The sequence below is a fragment of the Lepisosteus oculatus genome, chromosome 3 (assembly GCF_040954835.1).
Source record: "Lepisosteus oculatus isolate fLepOcu1 chromosome 3, fLepOcu1.hap2, whole genome shotgun sequence".
In the NCBI taxonomy this organism is placed as follows: domain Eukaryota; kingdom Metazoa; phylum Chordata; class Actinopteri; order Semionotiformes; family Lepisosteidae; genus Lepisosteus; species Lepisosteus oculatus.
Genome location: NC_090698.1, coordinates 12411570 through 12431065, shown reverse-complemented (window position 1 = coordinate 12431065; position 19496 = coordinate 12411570). Strand labels below are relative to the sequence as shown.

The window sequence follows — 19496 nt, the reverse complement described above, 5'->3', positions numbered from 1 at the left end:
TAGCATCTGAGAGACGCGGCGCAGGTCCGTACACCCGCTCCCCCGTGTCAGCTTTCCAGCCAGCTATGGATCAGTGTGAAAACGCCATCGGACAAACTTGAATCCCTACGGGCTATTTTCACATCCGAGGCCCTGCCTGGCCTTGGAGGGGGGAAAAAGAATGAAGATTGAACATCAAATTGTGATAAAAAAACATTTGGAAGATCTAAACTCTGTTGGTAAATGTATCTTCCAATTCTAAAAACTCCAAAAGGAAGATATCTTGGAAAAACTCTGTTGGTCAAGTCAGAGGAGGCAACAATATTGCCAGCAGCCATATCACTCAAAACTGGCAACCCACTGAAGCTCAGCAGGTGTGAGTCTGGTGGTCAGTTCCTGGATGGGAGACCTCCTGGGAAAAACTAAGGCTGCTGCTGGAAGAGGTGTTAGTGGGGCCAGCAGGGGGCGCTCACTCTGCGGTCCATGTGGGTCCTAATGCCCCAGTATAGTGACAGGGACTCTATACTGCAAAATAGCCAAAGTTTTTTGAATGAGACGTAAAACCGAGGTCCTGACTCTCTGTGGTCATTAAAAGAGTAGGGGTGTAAGCCCGGTGTCCTGGCCAAATTTCCCATTGGCCCTTACCAATCATGGCCTCCTAATAATCCCCCTCTATCAACTGGCTTCATTACTCTGCACTCCTCCCCACTGAGAGCTGATGTGTGGTGAGCGTCTGGCGCACTATGGCTGCCGTCACATCATCAAGGTGGGGCTATACATTGGTGGTAGTGGAGGAAAGTCCCCATTACCTGTAAAGCGCTTTTGAGCAGATTGTCCAGAAAAGCTCTATACAAGTGTAAGCAATTATTATAACAACGCAGAGAGAAGAGAAACAATCGTGCTCGTGGGACTTGTTTAATCTACATCTACAGTAAGGGTCCTTGATTTTCTTTGAGAGGATTCAGAAGGACCTCCACATGTTAGAAATACAGGTGCTGGATACTTCTCCCATCAGAGCAGGATCGTTCAGGCACGGGTCACCCTGAAATCAGGGAAGACTGGGAGCAACTGAACAAGGTCAGTCAGGAATGGCCAACTGCAGTTTTTGGGACTGCCATTTCAAATTATCCCTGAACTCCCTAACAAATAACCACTGGTCAAAATTACATTGACCTATAAAGCTACCCGGGTTGACAGCCTCTGCATTAGAGGGCTCTGGTTTCCAAGTGGAACTGTTATCGGGCACAGACCATCTGTCCGAGAACAGTGGTTGACCTTCTCAGTAGCAGGAGTAGGACACAACCCAACAGGATAGGATGCAAAGCATGGTCATTAACAAGATTCTGGCCCAGTCCTGTAAGTGAACAATGAGAAATAGTTTCACCTAGTCCTGCCCTGCTAATAAAGATGAGAAGGCCTGAAAAGTGACCCTTCCGTTGTCTGTTTCTGAAGACCGTGAATGGCTCTGACCCCCTGTTAACAGATATGTTGCATGAAATAGTCCAGAGATCTAAGCCCATGTCACATTCAGACTGCAGCTCCTCCAGCCCAGGCTCTCCCCCAGCGGCTGCCTCTGGTTGACGTGTGGAGGCTGGAATGCCCCCTGGGCCCCCCCCTCCCTCAGCACCCGTGAAACAGACGCAGCTCGTTGTCTTTAAACACCAGGTTGACCGTACATGAGCTGGGAGGCACGGGCTCCAGGTGTTGCAGTGCCAGAGCTGGCATCTCAGCTATGTCGAGCAGCAGAGTTGGGCGGCGCACTGTAATCAACAGCACCCCACAACCTGTCGCAACCGGCCCCGCCACACATGCCCGGTCACCCCCACGCTGGAGAACACAGCTGTCGGACCGCAATCCTCTTCTGCAGCCAGACCTCGAGTTCTAAACCCTTCTCTAGACCAATATGTGCCCGTGTGCGCTGCGTACGAGACAGCAGACCAAGAACAAGGGAGTAATTCTGGACAGGGGTCCTTCTGTGTGGAACTTGCATGTCCCCTCAAGTCAACTTGGGTGCTAAAAAAAAAAAGTCTAAAAATGGCATATGGAATCAATAAAGCAGGTCTTTTGGGTGAGATTTAGTTATCTGCACACTTCCTACTAGGTAATTTAGGGTGAGTTGCAAGACTAACCAGATTATGACTCCATGGCAATAGGGGTTCCCAGTCCTGGAGTGATTCTTCCCAGATTTTTGGTCCAATAATTTGTTTAATCAGGTTTTAAACATGTAGAATGTCACTTTTAATGCATTAAAAAAAATTCCCAACCTCTACACAGGAAAAAATAAAAAATGTTCCAATCAGGCAACATATTGGTTTCAGTCTACAATGGGGAACTGGAAGCTGAGCTGGAATGATTGGCAGCAGGAATGAGGACTGGGAAGGCCGACGACAGTTCTCTCTCGCTGGGTCATGGGGGTGACAAAGAACAGCTGCCCATCACTGCGCAGCCCAACGCAGCACCTGCAGGTCTGCTCTGAGCAGGCCGACTTGAGCTTCGGCAGAACAAGACTGACAGAGGATGAAGACAACAAGAAGGCAAAGCTCATTACCCGATCGCACAACAATGTCAGAAGAAAAGGAAAAATAAACTGGCCTTTATTGAAAAGTGTAAAGCAGGAAGGGGAGCATTTAAACAAAGTACAGGGAGAAACACCTGCCCCTGGAACTGCTGGGCAGGAACGTTGTCACAGCCTGGCAGCAGGGGGCGCTCAGGAGAGAATCTGATCTTTTACCTAAATATTAAAAACATGCTGCAGAGGTTATAGTAAAGACACCTTCTCAAAGAAGCCAAAGTTCCATTTACACAAGAAAAACATGCCTAACAAAGACCGATTAACACGTATGTACAAGTCTGGCCTCTCACAGTCTGAGCTGCAGTGGCCGGTGTGAAGCACCGGTCAGCTACAGGCCTGGTGGGGCCGTGATCTGTGAAGACAGTTCTGGCAGAGCCGCGAAGAAAGTCCTCCACTCTAAGGCGCTGGCCAGCTTGCAGGAGTCTACACAAAGGTGATGCGGGTGCGAGCCTGGTTGACCTGCCACACATTGAGCTCCTCGTACTCCTCCAGCGCAGACTCGAACTGCACAGGAGTGAAGCCCTTCGACACGCAGCGCTGCAGGGCATCCGCAAACCGCACGCTGCGCACCCCCTTCTCCGGGACCATCTCTCTGAGCGCAGCGAAGATCACGTCCGCCGGCCGCTGGGCTCTGAGGGAGAGAGAGGGGTTAATACAGACACACTGAACACTACAGTCCATTACCACTGCACTGAGAGAGAGAGGGGTTAATACAGACACACTGGACATTACAGTACATTAACACTGCACTGAGAGTTAATACAAGACACTACAATACAAAGCTGATATGAGCTACAGACTTTAGTCACAATCTTGGTTCTAGGAGAACTACACATCCCTCTTGTTTTCTGAACTACTCTAAACTACTTGACTGTCCCAGTAAAAGGCCTCACTAGTCCAGATGAATGTGATCTGCAGCTTCTGACTGAACATACCCAGTTAACCTGCCTGGAGTACCCCTGCGCTGTTCGTACGACAGCGTTGCAGAGCGGAGCTGAGTTACCTTGTGCTCTGGTTCTTCTCTGCTTGCAGCGAGTCCTTGGACATCTCCATCAGACGCATGGCCTCGTTCACATCCTCCTTCTCCACGGTGTCCACCAATCGCAGGCGAGCCTGAGGGCCAGGGGGCGGGACAGAGCAGAGGTCAGCAGGGTGTTGGAGCACTGCTCTCCCTCTTGTTACCCATCTCAGTACAGGCAGCATTATAGCCAGGCACAGGAAACTGCAGCATTTCCACCACCTCTAGCAATAAACCTAGATTTCCCCCTGAGTTTTCTCCCATTTGGAAGAGCAGCTCACCAACAGCTGATGAATACTTTTCCTTCTCAAGTCCAGCATTGCAGAGAGAGGACACTTCCTTGATACAAAACACTGTTTCTGAAATTTGAAAAATCCCTCCAAAGCAGAGCGCAGTGGGACCTCTGTGGCCCTCCTCATGCTCAGCCACTGCCGCGCAGTGCCAGCACTGTCAGACCGAGACAAGTGCAATGCCCTCTGGGATTGCCGGCAATTGCCCAAGTCTCCGCCTCTCAACACTGGCTAGTCCCAGATTGGCTGAACTACCATCAGCCAATATCTACTACCTATGCCATTGGCTGAAAGGACCTCAGGAGGCCTGTTCACCTGCTGCAAAGATGGAATTGCTCCCCACATCATGTTTCCACTGTGCAAACCAGCAAGTGCGACAATGTAATGCCCCCCCCCCAACTTCCCCACAGGTGGCCAGCCTTCCATCAGGTCAAGGGCAAAGCAGGAGTGATCTGTGTATTAACCTCCACTCCCTTCTCTCTGTGAGCACAGGAGGCTGGAATTCCTGCTTTTGCTGCAGCCCAAACAACTCTGCAGATGCAGGGTGTGACCCGGCCTCACAAAAATAACTTCCAGGACTTGAATGCAAAGCATCTCACCCTTTGGAATATTTCTCTCTCAGACATTATTTTAACAGGAAACAGATGATAATTTTTACTCGGGCAGGAACGTGTTTACATGGATCATCACTATCACTCAGTGCCAGGACATCCCAAGGAACAGATCAACTCAATCAACAAGCCTATCTGCTCGCTATTTAACAAGTGAACACGGCACACATGCGCAGTGAGCAAGTGCGTTCTGCAGCCATATAAACTCTACTGCCTGCACCAGGACAGAAGGACCTGCCCACCTGCAAGAGCAGTCCTGCTGGGGTACGAATTTCTTCAAGGACGGCTTCTTGGCGTCTCAGAAGCAGCACTGGACGGCGGCCGGCGTCTGACCACAGCCTGGCAGCAGGCGAGAGGAGGCGGCACCAGCCACAGTCAGTTTTGCATGGGTTTGCACAGCGGCACTGACAGGCACAGGCTGACTGCAACCCTGCAAAGCTGACTGGGACCCGCAGGGCAAGAGAGAGAGGGAGAGCCTGCAGCAGAGTCCAGGCAGCACGCGGGTCGAGGACAGGGAGGACGCACAGCACACAGGGAGACACAGCACCTAACAGGGAGTGCCAGTTCGCCCCAGGCAAGACAACCTGTTCCCCTTAATAAACGGGAATTATATTAACACAAATTAGCCATCTTCTTAGAAAAAGTGCATCAAGTCCTAAGCAGCAGCTCTCATTTGATCAAGTAACTCTGAGGCTTAAGCAGAGCTTCTCCTCACCCTTGTGTGAACAGCTTGTTTTGTGTCGTCTGGCGCCCACCAGTGGCTTCTCAGGAGAAGTGCAGTGCCTCTGTGTGTCGGGAAGTGCTGGTTTTGCAGTAGGCTCTAAGGTTAGCTACCTGCACAAACAGCACTTTGGGCACCCAGGGGCCGTTCTCCTCTGAAGGCTGCCGCGCGAACCTGCGTCTTGGCCCTGCTGTGCAAGAAGTGCTCACACTGCGGTAGGCTGAACAGAGGAACTACCTGCACTGTAAGCACTTTAGCACAGCGAGGACCCCTCAGGCCAGCGCTCGGCTGCTGTAGATACTTGGACCTCACCGACAAGCTTCAGTGCACCAGACCTGTGCTTGGGCTGCATGGTCTGACCGGCACAGAGGCACGTCTTACCAGTGCAGTGGACAGGCGGAGGATGGACAGCAGTGTGCGGGCAGAGGTGAAGGTCATGTCCTTGTTGGTGCGCGCCTCCTTCCTCATCTCCACGTAGGCGGCCGTGATGTAGTCTGCCAGCGCCTCGGGCACCACAGGCTGCTTCTTCTTACACAGGGCGATGTAGCGCCTAGCAGAGAGAGAGAGAGAGCAAGAGAGAGCTGACACTCTGGAGTCCACACTGAGGACCTTCTGCCCCTACCACCACTCCATAGGCGACTGGTAGAGAGACCTGATGCCCAGGAGTTAACACTGGAGACCTGCTGACCCAACACCTGGTCCTGCCCCCCTAAGGGAGCAGAGCTGAACACAAGACTCATCTCATTTCCCCAAGAAACGTTATTGGCACTAACTGCTACACCAGACCCGGCACCACGGGACGTCGCCCCCTCAGCTGAACTGCCCCGCCCCCTCAGTTTTGGGCAAAAGGATTTTTGAACACTTTCGCTTACTTAACTTCCACCCTAAAAAATAGTTGTGCTTTGTCAATGGTCAGATAACGACACTAACCCCAAATCCACAGTTACTACATCAGACTGCTTGATGCGCCTGAGGGCTATTCATTCAGGAAACGGCACCTATTACATAGCTTCTACATTATTGGGTGTCAACATTATTACGATCTTGTTTGCTCAGGTGGACCGATTCCTTGCAGTAGTTTATCCTTATACCTTACAATCATTATATAACCAGGACTGTAGCTATAGAATTTTGTGCTTCCTGTTTGTTTTACAACTATTCTTTCTCAACAATTCAGGACCTCGTTACCATAATTGTAGCTGCAAAAATGAACACTTAATCTGTCGCTCCAGGCAATAATAACCACGAGAGTGCTGATGAACGTGAAACTGTACTTCATTGTACAAATCATTCATTTGTACTGTTCTTTGAAGTCTATCAAGTTACTGCTGCTTCCCCGCTACATCTGTGGCCCTGGCCAGGACCGCAAGCAGCACAGGTCATGTTCCTTGGGTGGCTCTGTAAGGAAACCGAGGCCGCTGGCCTGGAAAGCTGTGTGCGAGTGAATCCGGCTTCGGTGCGCCGTGCCCCAACAGGTTCTGCCCCGCTCCCCCAGCCTCACCTCATGAGCTTCATTTCGATGGGGGTGAAGTGGGAGGGGGGCTGGCGGCAGTGCTGGTGCACGTAGGTGATGTGCTGGGCCAGCCGCAGGTCGCCCTCGCGGTCGGGCCGGTCCTGGATCAGCCACAGCAGGTCGAAGCGCGACAGCAGGGCCGCCGGCAGCTGGATGTTCTGCTCCACCGTCTTGCGGGGGTTGTAGCGGCCGTACGCGGGGTTTGCTGCCGCCAGGATGGAGCAGCGCGCGTTCAGGGAGGTCATAATGCCCGCCTGGCACGAAGAGAAGAGGCAGCTCAGCCAGCGGGCAGGCGGGAGAGACCGGTGGGGGCAGGGCAGTGCCCCAGGGGCAGGTGAGTGACACGCACCTTGGCGATGGAGATGGTCTGCTGCTCCATCACCTCGTGGATGGCGGTGCGGTCGGCGTCCATCATTTTGTCGAACTCATCGATGCAGCACACGCCCTGGTCCGCCAGCACCAGCGCCCCGCCCTCCAGGGTCAGCTCGCCTGTCAGCGGGTCCCGCATCACTGCCGCCGTCAGCCCCACCCCGGAGGAGCCGCGACCTGTGGTGTACTGACCTGGGGCAGAGAGGGGAGAGAGACTGGAGGGTGAGTTTGGGGAAGAACGAGGAATGTAAAAGGGGTGGGGGGTCAGGACAGAGAACTTAACACCCCCAAACATTAGTGTGGAGCAGCTGCTAAGGACCTGAACTTCCAGCTATAGGGTGCTGCGGGGTTCAAATCCTGGGCGAGGCACAGCTGCTGTACCCTTGAGCAAGGAGCTCCTTGACGGCTTCAGTAAAATGCCCGGCACTGTCAACGTCTAGAACCTTAGCAGCTTTAGATATAAGCTTTGGTTCTACACATCTGTAATGATTCTAATAGCAGGAGCTTGAGCGAGGGCTGAAGGAGAGAGAATTGGGAGTGTGGGGTTCACAGGGTGGCCGGTCTATACTCACTGCGCGGGGCCAGCCGGTCAATGTAGGACAGCAGCTGGGACTTGGCCACTCCGGGATCGCCCATCAGGCAGATGTTAATGGTCCCTGAGGATGGAGGACACACACTGTTACACAGAATCCCTCAGTCTCCCCCACAGTCTTCCACTAAGTACGTGTCACAAATACAGCGCCTTTGCCCCCCCAGCTCACCCCTGATCTTCATGCCGCGGGGCGCCTGCTCCACCCCGCCCACCAGCAGCAGCAGCAGGGCCTTCTTGACATCTTCGTGGCCGTAGATCTCAGGGGCGATGGAGGCGGCCAGCTTCTCGTAGAAATCCTCCTCTGGAAGGGAGGGACAAGTCCTGGTCAGCAAATCGCATACAAGGCTCTGCATGGCTTCGCCCGAGTTACTACCATCCTACTTTCCATGTCGCTTTTCTAAAACTGGTCTGCTGTCTGTCCCCCAGGCCCCTATGGGTGACAGGGCCTTCTGCTGTGATGCCCCAAAGCTCTGGAATTCTATCCCTAAGGAAATCAGAGTCACCTTCCCTACACTCCTTCATAACTAGATACAAAACCTTTACTTAACAGGTTCTGTTATTTACCCCTACCGTATTCAGTACCCCCCTCTACCATTGTGCATTTTCTTGTACATATCTTGTGTATTTTTTTGTTGTTGTTCTGTAAAGTGCATCATGAAGCCTCTTTTAAAGGCTTAATAAACTTGATTATATATAATTTTCCCTCCACCACACACTGGACCCCGTCCTCTGGGACCCCGATGTCTACCGGCACATGAGCTCTGAATCCCATTTTGGAAAGCACCCTTCACGAGTAGCTCAGGGAACAGGGGAGAGCACTGAGAACCATTCCGGCACTGAGATGCTCAAAGCCTGGCAAAGAGGTATGTTAACCATGCTAGTATGGGGACAAACTGCACAGAAACCAGGACAATACAGCACTGCAGAAATTAAAAGTATGGACCCCTACTGCACCTGTGATCTGTCGCAGCTCCTCCTCGCTCAGCTCCTCAGTGCCCAGCTCGTCGTCCTCAGTCTTGTTCATCATGATGATCCTGTGGGCCTCCAGGTACGTCTCTGACAGCAGGCCCTGAGAGACAGGGAGGGGCCTTCAGTCACGGCAGTTAAGGTTTTGCGGGGAGACAGCAGCTGCTGCACCACACGAGAGGGACCCAGCCTGTGGAACTGACCTGCACGGCCTGCCTGAAGCCGCTCTTCAGCTGGGGCAGGAAGATGCCAGAGATGGCCACATGGTCCCCAGGCTGGGCCAGCCGAGTGTTCTCACCGCGCACAAACACCGTCATGCTGCGCGGGATGTTCCCCACCGGCACCTGGTCACTCTGTTGGCAAGAGAGGGGTTAATACAGACACACTGACTGACTGGACACTCCAGTACATTAACACTGTACTGAGAGAGAGAGAGAGGTTAATATAGACACACTAAACACTACAGTACATTAACGCTGCACTTAAAGAGTCAGGCTACTGTATTGCACCAAAACTCCACGGTGGCAGAGGTATCTTTTGTGAACTGTGAACAACTCACATGCTCCTGAATCCTGAGCTCCTGGAACTTGATGAACTTTGACCCACGAGTCTGTAGGTAAAGCCGCCCTCCTGACTTGTTGGTGACACAGTCCTGACTGGGGCACATGATGATCGGCATGAAGGAGGAGGACTGGATCTGAGAGAGAAAACGGACACGCAAATCATTACTCTCCGAGTTAACGGGGACACATCGGTGTCCAGCGTCCAGCACAGAATCCCTCAGCGTTGACCAAACCAAGGAAAACTCATGCAGTCCTCAGACTAAACAATTAGAAGTGTTTTGGTGAAGCTTATTTGCTTCTGCACTATCATGCAGAAACATTCATTGCATCACATATGTGAGAAACTGGAGGACTTGCCGCCTGGCTGTGGTGTACTGCTTCTGCACGAGTGATTTAGCGGAAAGACCTGGCTCTGTAAAACCTGCGCTGTGATGCTGAAACCCTCCTCTATGCAGCAGAAACGCCACAACCTGTCAAAACCACATGGCCGCTCACGCTCATTTTGTCATTCTCAACACTCTAAAGCCAGCGGGCACGTTGTGGGCAAGTCAAACTAAACTCTCCTATCTCGATTGAAAACAACCTCCTAGTTTCAGTCCTAAATGGACTGATTAACAGATCCCCCCCCCAGCACCACAGTGGTATGCTCCCCCACTCCCCTCTCCAGTCTCACCGGTTGGTACGTCTCTGCGCCACACTGGTCACAGGTGTAGGTGGCGACCACCATCATGGGCTTGACCTCCGTCGTCCGGGTCACTATCCCGCGCACCGTCACCAGCTTCCCGATACTGTCGGCCTTCACATCGCGCACCCCTCTTGGTTTCATCGTGCTGGGGGGCTTGAAGTACACCTCGCTGAGGGAGGGACAGAAAGAGACGTGGAGGAGCTGGAGCAATCCAGGCAAGCTATAGGTGGAAGGCAGTGTATACCCTGGATGGGAGGCCAGTGCAGAACAGGGCACACACAGGCACACACAGACACACACTCACACCAAGGTCACCTGTACAGGAGCCTATTGTAACCAGCATGTCCTTAGACAGTGGGGGGAAACCCATGCAAACACAGAGAGAACATAGAAACATTCTTCCCTAAACACAATCTAATACCAGAACTCTCTCACTTCCCCAATCAGATCAGCTTCAAATGGAAACCCAGAAGAGCTGCAGTCAGTGTGTGATCTCCTGTAATAGCCTCAGGAAGAATCAACCTCTCAAAATGCTTTTAATAATGTGATGTCTGTATGTGTCAAATAACCTGTTAATTTTCTGCCTTGGCAACACTCCCTCATCAGTCGTGCCAGTAAAGCGCTTTGACTTTGAGAGAGACGAGAGGCAAGAGGCTTCCTCGTTGAGAGGGGGAGAGAGGTTGGGGGCGCACTACAGAGCACTACGGGGGAGAACGGGAGGACAGAGACTTACAATCTTCTCATCAGCTCAGGCGGGTACTGGTTCCGGGAGTCCCGGGTGTCGCTGGGGTCACGACCTCTCTGCTCCATGAGCAGCCGGTGCTCGATGTAGACGTCCAAGGAGTCCTTGGCCACATGCTGTAGAGAGAGGGGCGGTCAGCTCACTAGGCCACTCAGGCCATCTCCCCCATCCCGCACACACATCTCACTGAGGGCAGACACAGGACCTTACCTCTCTCTCCCGGTACTCGGGCAACAGCTCGTGCACGGCGTCGGCAAACAGGCCGGCGTAGCGGCGCGTGTTCTCGCACACGCTCTCCACCAGCTCAGGGTCCTCCTCCCCGACATCGTCCAGGTCGATCACCAGGGACACCTGCTCCCTGTGAGCCACCGACACCTGGAGAGGGAGGGAGAAAAGGACAGGGGGCACTGAGGCACGCACAGGCAGGACTGCTCCAAACACACGCCACACAGCAAGCACCGAACATGCTTCCAGATCAAGGGGAAGTAACGCACTGCTGCTTCCTCCATTAGAAAAACTGTTCAACTGCAGTTCAATTGTACTCAACAAGTTCTGCAGATCATATGGGCAAAGGGGAGAGGAGAAAAAAACCCCAGTTGGGGAAAGGAAGCCTCTGGGGGGCCCTGGACTGCCTCCTCCCCAACTCCAGGTAAATAAGATGTGGATCTCACGGCTGTCAAATTTAAACACATTTCTGATGACCAAAGCAGAGCACGTAAAGGTCACAGGAGACAACTCCACTCAGGCAACGCTCCAGTGCAAGTAGGGGGAACCCCAACCTAAGCAGATGGGACACAGGGCTGCCAGTGCAGGTAGGGGGAGCCCCAGACTAAGCAGACAGGACACAGTTCACGCGCTCCAACAGCTAATCCTGATTAGCTGTACAGCATGCCGTGGACGGCCACATCCATCCCCACGCCCCGAGCCCTCACCAGCTGAACGCCGTACTTGAAGACCTTCTTCCCAGCGTCATCCTCAGTGTAGAACTCCTGCAGGAACTTCCTGCACTTCTCTGGAGGAAGACAAGACACAACCTTTAAAATGCATTTAAATGCAATCATGACACTTGTCTGGCAGGACTGAAAACAGAAAGCAGCAGGCGTGGCCTCAGGCCTTGCACGACAGCATCACAACTCAAATTCGAAGTTCACAGTACTTTCTGAAAACCCTGTCTCACCAGAGGCAGGACTTCAGGGCTGGAAAACTAACTGTGGGTTAGAGGCAGGGGCAGATCTGAACTCTTGGGGGCAATTTTGGAAGAGTGTTACCCTGTGTCCCAGCCAAAAGGGATTTTCCAGCACTGCTGCAGAGGTTAAAGAAGCAGACAGAGAGAGTGGGGTCAGTGCGAAGGAGAGACACTGAAGCCACACCACACAGCTGGGGCACACGAACATGTTCTGGCATCACTATACACCCGTGCGGCACAGCTCTGAACGCCTCTATTGGATCAACAGGTCCTCCACAGGGACGCAGAGGACCAGGCCTTGTGAACAGGCCCAGCTCCCCCCGCCGCCAGCGGCCTCTCCTCCAGCAGGGCCCCGGACAGCTTTCTAAGCCTTTAATCTTGAAGACCACTAATCTGGTGTCAGGCGACGGGACCAGCCCACAGCAGGCCAGGCTTCTCCACCCCACACTGCAGACACTCGCTGGCTCCACGCACAGGAGCCCCCCAGAACTGTCCGATCGGGCTGGCAGAGCTCACGTGCCATCGCTTTCTGACATTCCAACCCTGCTGGCTCCAGAGAGGGTCCAGCATTCACAGCTCGAGGACGCCCATGCTAACCACATAGGCCTCCCTAAATCATGACACCATGCTGGGCAGTTGGACAGCCTAGACAGGCAAACTCATCACAGCAGTGCTGCCGAAAGCACAGCTCTCAACTCACAAAACACAACCGCTATCGCACACGACACAGAGTAGCGGCGGCGGCGAAACGCATGCTGACAACGCAACATCGGAAAACCGCGCAGAGGAGCCACAGGGTACACGCGTGGAAGCGGCTCGTGCTGGCGCAGTCGGCCTTGAGTGACAGCCAATCCGCGCACCGCTCCAGCTGTAAACAAAACCAAGAGCACGTGACCTCCCCTCCCCCTCCCCCGTGACACTCCACTCTACAGCGCTACCGCTGCTCCCAGCTCCCACTGAACCGAAATCACGGACCTTCAGTTCACAAACTCAAGAGACTGCTCCTCTGCGCGCCCCGGAAAATGATCCCCTACATGCAGTGGAGTCACACATCTTTTTAATATCACAGACCTGGATTTAAGTTTTCTGCGTGGACAAATTACAATGTCCACTAAAATACAACGCGTTCGCGGCACAAGTGTTTCTGAAAATAAGATCTACATAGGCAGGTTTCCATATGAACAAGTCCACAGAAAAGTTACAAGACTGCCTGTTAACTACTCTAGAGTAGTACAAACTTGAACGGCGCCGTGCATTGAGCAGGCAACATAAACACTAGTTTAAACAGTATTTATTCATAATTAAAATGTCAACAACACAGCCCGCCTGTCAAAAAATGTCGAGTCTCAGATTATCCCCCGGACGAAATAATTCAGCGAAGCCTCGGATACACACCCTCACAATCTTAAAGCTCCACTGCGCGTCTCCAGAAGACCCCCACCATCACTACCAATGGAAATTTACCACGAGAAGCCACCCACGCGCAGCTTTCACCCGTTCATTTCACTTTCGGTTTTAAAACAGCCCAACTAGACTCACAAAGACAATCCCGCAACGGCAGCTTTCAACAGAGCTCGCCCGCGGAACAAAAAAAAACACCCACACGCAGGGACAGCGAGGACCTCCCCACCCGTGTCCGCGCTGATCTCTTTGTTGGAGAGGGAGTCGATGTCCACTAGTAAACAGTGCCGCACATGGCGCCCACGAACTCCAATCCACGGCCGTTCTTCCGTCTTTAAAACTGAGCCTGAACTCGGATCGGGGAGGGAAGAGAGCCCACCAACACCGGGACAAACACACACGCGGACCTCAGACATTGCAGCTTCATCAGGAGCGCGGTCGCCGAACTCGCAAACCACCCCACGGCCGCCGCACGGAGCTCGGCTGCCCGGCACCTCCCTCGCCGCGCTTCCTCCGCCCGCCCAGCCGGCCGGCCGGCCGGGGACAAGGGCGGCCCCGTGGCACCGAGCTCTCGCCGCGACTCGGGGCTCCTTCCCGGCGCTGCTCCCCACGCCGCGCCGCCGTCTCCTCACTCCTGCTTTTGTAAACAAAGAAGCACATGGCTGCTCGGCCTCGCCACCCCCTGCGGGGCTTCCGCGATCCCTCCGCGCGTCAAATAGTGCCCGCTCCCCGTTTCATCCAAGAAAACATCACACCAACCACGACCACCACCCCCGCGTCTCAGGCCTCCCTCGCCTCACCCCGACCCTTCGCGCCACGTAATCCGGGAAAGAAAAATCAAGTTCGCAGGAGAATCACACCCTTACGCGCACGCACACTGCACTACAAACCCCTGCTCCACTCCGGGCGGATGTGGCCGCTCTGCGTGCTGAGCCTTTCACGACAGCGAGCGCGTCATCACCCGCCAAAGAGCCCGACGCGTGACGTCAGAGGCGCAGCTGCTCTCGAGCGTCGCGCGCGCGCGCGCACGCCAGACTCCTGGAGGTGGGGTCGCGTAGCAGGGGTCGCGCGCGCCTGGCGCGGTTCTCCACCAGGAAACAAAAGCAGCGGCCGAGACGCGACCCCGCCGCTGCAGAGAGGCAGCTGGAGCACGACACACCTGCCCACTCCACCCGTCTCCAGAATCTCTCCGCTTCCTAATCGAAAGTCTCGTTCAGGTTGCGTAAGAAACTCGGTTGTTGAAAGGCGGTCTCCAAGACGATAAAGCACAAATCCAAGAGCTCCAATTAACCCTAACTCTAAATTAAATAACTGAGACCCATAACGAATAGACTCAACAAAAGTTTAATTTGATTTCTTTCTGGTTCATTCCTAAACGTAGTAAGTTTCCTAAATGCAGTAAGGCGCCATCCAGCCATTAACAAAGTTAATGCGGTTAAAATCTCCAGCCTCCGAGAAGGAGCCCAGTGTGGGCCGGGGGTCGGGGAAGGAGCTCAGCTGCAGGTTTGGGGGACCCCAGGACCAGGGAGCCCCCAGAGTACAGTCCAGCACATGCGCTGGTGTTAGACTCAGACATTAGACCTGCCTCCAGCACCAGGAATGCTCGCTCTCAAGGCAGGGACATTACAAAGCTCCGAGCTGAAAACTTGGTCTAATCACCTGAAACAACTGGAAGAGGGGTCACAGAGTACCTGTGCTGGGGTCTCCCAGTCTACCCAGCTGCAGCTGCCAGTGAAGCGGAGAGCCGTAGTGAGGAGGCAGCCTTCAGCCTGGGCAGGGCCTGGAGAAGCCTGCCTCCACCCCGTCACCTGTCCCGAACCCCAGCAAGGCGCAGGGCGGCACCCCCCCCCCACCCGCAGATGTACCCGTGTAGATGGTTCGGAAGGTCGATTCGCTCGGTCTCTCAGGTCCGTCAGGCAGGCAAGACGAGTCGAGCCAAGCGGCTGGAGACGGGAGAGGGCTCAGTCGCGCAGAAACCGAAAGCAGGAGAGTGGAAACCGGAGCCGAGTGCGACACAATGAAGTGAAGCGAACAAACTCTCTCAACAAGGAAAACACACGGAGCTCTTGTGTTCGCTGTACGCAGGCTTGGGAAAGAATTCTGCCGTTTAGCTTTTACAAAAACTGGATATAGCAATAGGAGGAACGCATAATGATCGTTTGCAAGGTTCAATAATGTACACAGTTTTCAGCTATTCATGCAAATGTATCCTAGAGTAAAGGAAATGATGCAAAGGAACAAGTAATAGGTTTATTCCATGCCGAAAAAAAGAAGAAAGAGAACAGAACGTTTCGGCCGAAACGTTGTGTTCTCTTTCTTCTTTTTTTCAGCATGGAATAAACCTATTACTTGTTCCTTTGCAGCCTACGCATGCTGACGCAGCTACCCACTGAAAGAAAATGATGTCCTGTTTTATGACTTTCAATAATCCCATACAGCTTCAGCCAACAACCTTGACTTGAGGTGTCCTGAATAAGAATTTAAGAATTGTCATGTAACTTATTTTCTTACTTTTCCATAAACAATGTGCACTTTGGTGAGATGTACATATTGTAAAATAATGTCCTTTTTTATTTAATATCTAATCAACTAAGAGAAGAGATCTGAGGTAATTCAGTATAGTTAAATGTTTTTTTAAATATTTTACTCATGTTTTGCTGCTCTGTACCCAGAAAAGGCTACTGTACTTCACTAACGGACTACAACCTCATTAACTGAACTGTCAATATACATGCCCTCTGGGATTTCTTTTATAAAAACAATCTTTCCATCTGGAAGAAGGGAACTCCCAAGATGACCAATTTCACAATCTCCTGTTCCATTTCGCTTCACATATGATGAAATCTAGATTCAGTAATGATTTCTCAGCTTGTGGTGTTCAGTGGTGCCGTCATTGGGTGTAAATATGTGAAAGGGACTGATCTAGTTTGTGAAAATAATGTTAATGCAAATACATTCAGATGAAATACAAGCTACTTTGTAGTTCATCTGGGTTGGGTAAACATGTACTGAGCTCACTGGACCAGAGAGGGTCCGAGACTACGTGTCCTGAGAAAAAAAAGAGAAAGATCTTATCAACAACAGTGATGTGCAAGAATAAGTGTTGTTATTCTACTACAAATAAAAGTAGGTTAAAAATGCATCAAACCTTTTGTGAAATATTTGGATACTTTTTGGGCACATCTGACTTTAAACACATTTACCCTCAGTTTCTCAGAGCATCAATATTTGTTCTTGAGGTACCCCAGTATGCTACCTCTTCTGATTAAAGGGTCCTCCTAAGTCAGTGGTACCTCCTGCAGGCCTAGGGGTCCAGAGCCCTTCGGGTCTGACAGATCTCTTTAGCTGGGAGATGCTCAATGTTACAATCAAATCAAGAATGAGTTCACACCTGTAGCTGAGAGCCGTTCCGAAATGAGTTTGCAGGCCAGGCCCACAGCTGTCCCCCAGTCTCACACCCCACACCCGAAAACAAGAGTCGCAGCTCTCTGCTCTCTATAGCAGAGTAGCCACAGCAGGCTGAGCAGGGCCCTGCATAGTAATGCAACTGAAACAGTTCAGTCGTCCTGCACAGTTCCTTTGGTCTGAGGCAGGAGTCGAGCAGATCAGCAGTTAAATTACTTTTAAACAACAAGCAGGATCCTTGAAACACAGGATGAGGCCTGTGGCCTGGATGTTGCTGGTTTGAACCCGGGACAGAACACTAGCGGAGCCTGACTGGGTTGGCCCATGATCTGACAGGGGGGCGTTTCCAACAGGTCCTCATTCATTACATTGACATCAGTACTATCAGCTCACACACAGCACAGCCTATGATAGGTGACAGGTCAGAGAGTTCCAAAGCCAGCCCCGTCCTTAAATGCTCCCAATCCCGAAATCTAAATTCCTCCAAGCCTGTCCTGGAAAGCCACTCTGCCAGCAAATCGGCATTGGTGCTGCCTCGCTAGCTCAAGGTCCAGGAGCCAGCGCCACAGAACCTTCTCCCTCACTGGGCACTGACGAGCCAGCGATCAGCAGGCCCTGAGCAGCACCCCAAACGCTGTGACCTTTCACATATGAACTCTGCCCTTTGCCTCCCCGCTGCAACTCTGAACACAGGCATGGCCATACACAAGGGTGACCAGACACCTGCTGCACCCAGACTCCGGGGTTTGCCCCAGCACCAGGTGGAGAAGCTGGTTCCCATTTCTTCACATGGGTGGAATGGCAGTAAAAACAGACATTTTGGCTCATCTGATCCATCATCACCAACTGATTCGGATCAGAAAGCCTCCTGGAACTAGATCTGTGTCTCTGTAGTCTTGCAGCCAGTACTGGAGTCCCCAGCACGAACTGCCTCTGGCATCTCCCCCTGGGATGGTTCAGATGATCTAGTGAAACAGCTCAGATCTCTGTGGGAGCTGGAAGGAAACTGAAGCACCTGGCCAACACTCAAGAACCTAAACAGAACATGCAAAGTCCACACAGACAGGCCCCAACAAACCAGAATCGAACCTGGGACACCGGAGCTGTAATCAGCAAGTTCCTGTGCCACGCCTTCAGCATCTGAAACAGACCGACCAGCTGGGCAAGGAGCTGTGCTGTAGCTATGCTGAAGGCAGGAACTGAAACTTCCTGTTCAAGATGCAAGAGTCTCTGTCTTCCTAGTCTCCGGAATAGGAAGCACAGCTGCCTGGAGCGCACACTGCACAGCCAGCGGCCCATCCTGTACAAAGCCCATCTCTCTGAACGTGCTGTCCCGCCTGGCTTCAGCAGTGCAGGGTACAAGCAGGACGGGACGGGACAGGAAGCCATCACAGGACCTACAGGCGCCCTTTCGAGAACGCTCCGCAAACTGGCGAGAAGGAAACGAAAACGGACACATCGCCCACGACCGGCATCCGTATAACGCGTAGGCCCGGCCGTCGGCACTTCCCGCAACCCAGCGGGCCCGTCCGCTGCGTCCGCCGGGGTTAAAGGTCGCCCCTCCCCCCGCGGCCATGTGCGCCTCGCGCTGAACTCTTTGTCTCCGAGTTCCATCCGGGTCGCAGCCGGGAGCCGCTGCGGAGCCCACGGCCACGACACGGAGTTCGTGCAACAGCTGTTGCTTCACTAACGTCACGTCAAGCACGGTCACCCGAACGCCTCTGGCATTTTCACAGTCCTACAGCTGAACGGGACACAGACACAGCTGCCCAGCCCTGTAGTTTAATGTAAAACACCGAGGCGGATCGGCGCTCTCCACTGCCCAGCGCCTAGGAGATGTGTCGCATCATACACTTCAAATGAGCACCCTGCAGACGAGTTATTTAAGTACCGACAGGCGCTGGGCACGCTGACAGCAGAGCTTATTCTCCATATTTTCAAACCAGCCTGATCCGTGCACGGGTGGACCGGCGCCTTATCGAGTAACGAGCCCATTACACACAAAGGCACAGAAACTCACCCTTCTCCGCCTGGTAGTCCTTAGGAGGCATAGCTGCTGGAACCCGACGCGAAGTCACGGGAACAGGCAAGAAGAAAATGGTTTAATTATACGTTGTGAAAATAGCGTGTCTTTCTCGAAGAGTCCAGCCGCGGGGCCACTCGGTACAGAACGGCTCACGGTCTCCCAAAGCCCTGCGAAAACTGGCGCCAGTCCGGCTCCCCGCTCAGCCAATCATCGCTCGGGAATCGAGTGACGTAGGCAGGGTTCGCGAGTGGCGCGAAAGCCTTGGAAGCTAGGTTGGCAGCCAATCAGAGAATCGGGAACCGCCTCTGGCGCGAAAAATGTTAAAAACAAAGCTGGAAGTGGGGGGGAAGATGGGGAAAAAAGAAGAGAAAAACGGGATAGAAATTATTATAAGAATGGAATAAATCCTTATAGCGAAAGTATATTTGTAAATTCTATTTTAAGTATTTAGGATATGATACATAGAACGGAACACAAAATGTACAGTTCATATAGATATATTTCTTCCACCCCCGTGCCATTGTACAAATATCCCAATGGACTCGTCCTTCACAGAACAGGCTTTTTGGCGCCAAACCTTTTTCCCCTTAGCCTGTAATCAGTGAATTAATGACAACTGCTGTCACAGGTGGACGAGTAGTCTGTGGACTCTCACATTGTAAATAACGCCGCTACGTGTTAATAAAGCACCCGTGTAACTAAAACAAGGCACTAAAAATTATACATTGTTGTTATATAAATAAGCCAGTTGAAAGTTAAGAGTAGTTTATTGCCATATGTACATGTACGTTGGAATTCTTAATCACGCTGATCTCTCGCGATATACACAGACAACACCACACAATGTAGACAACAGG

The 19496-nt window shown here is 52.5% G+C and overlaps 1 protein-coding gene across 2 annotated transcripts; it reads right to left on the bottom strand.

Moving 5' to 3' along the window:
• Window positions 1-2557: 2557 nt before the first annotated feature.
• On the bottom strand, window positions 2558-18836 carry mcm7 (minichromosome maintenance complex component 7). Of its 2 annotated transcripts, none has more exons than XM_006627280.3 (15): window positions 18634-18836; window positions 11554-11633; window positions 10832-10996; window positions 10613-10737; window positions 9868-10048; window positions 9191-9328; window positions 8835-8984; window positions 8620-8734; window positions 7835-7966; window positions 7646-7729; window positions 7054-7265; window positions 6693-6958; window positions 5573-5741; window positions 3555-3664; window positions 2558-3182 (listed from the first exon to the last, which is right to left on the bottom strand). In XM_006627280.3, the coding sequence occupies exons 1-15, from the start codon at window positions 18662-18664 to the stop codon at window positions 2975-2977; spliced, it is 2166 nt and encodes a 721-aa protein (XP_006627343.2). In that variant the 5' UTR covers window positions 18665-18836; the 3' UTR covers window positions 2558-2974. The 2 variants fall into 2 exon arrangements, with proteins under 2 accessions (XP_006627343.2, XP_015195785.2); XM_015340299.2 differs by lacking the exon at window positions 18634-18836 and adding an exon at window positions 13438-13887.
• Window positions 18837-19496: the final 660 nt, after the last annotated feature.

Coding starts and splice junctions, on each gene's coding strand:
- mcm7 (XM_015340299.2), bottom strand. CDS start 13,624: ATGTCTGAGGTCCGCGTGTGTGTTTGTCCCGGTGTTGGTGGGCTCTCT. Junction 11,634..13,437: donor AGAGATCAGCGCGGACACGG/GTGGGGAGGTCC, acceptor GTCTTCCTCCAG/AGAAGTGCAGGAAGTTCCTG. Junction 10,049..10,612: donor CCTGAGCTGATGAGAAGATT/GTAAGTCTCTGT, acceptor TCCCTCCCTCAG/CGAGGTGTACTTCAAGCCCC.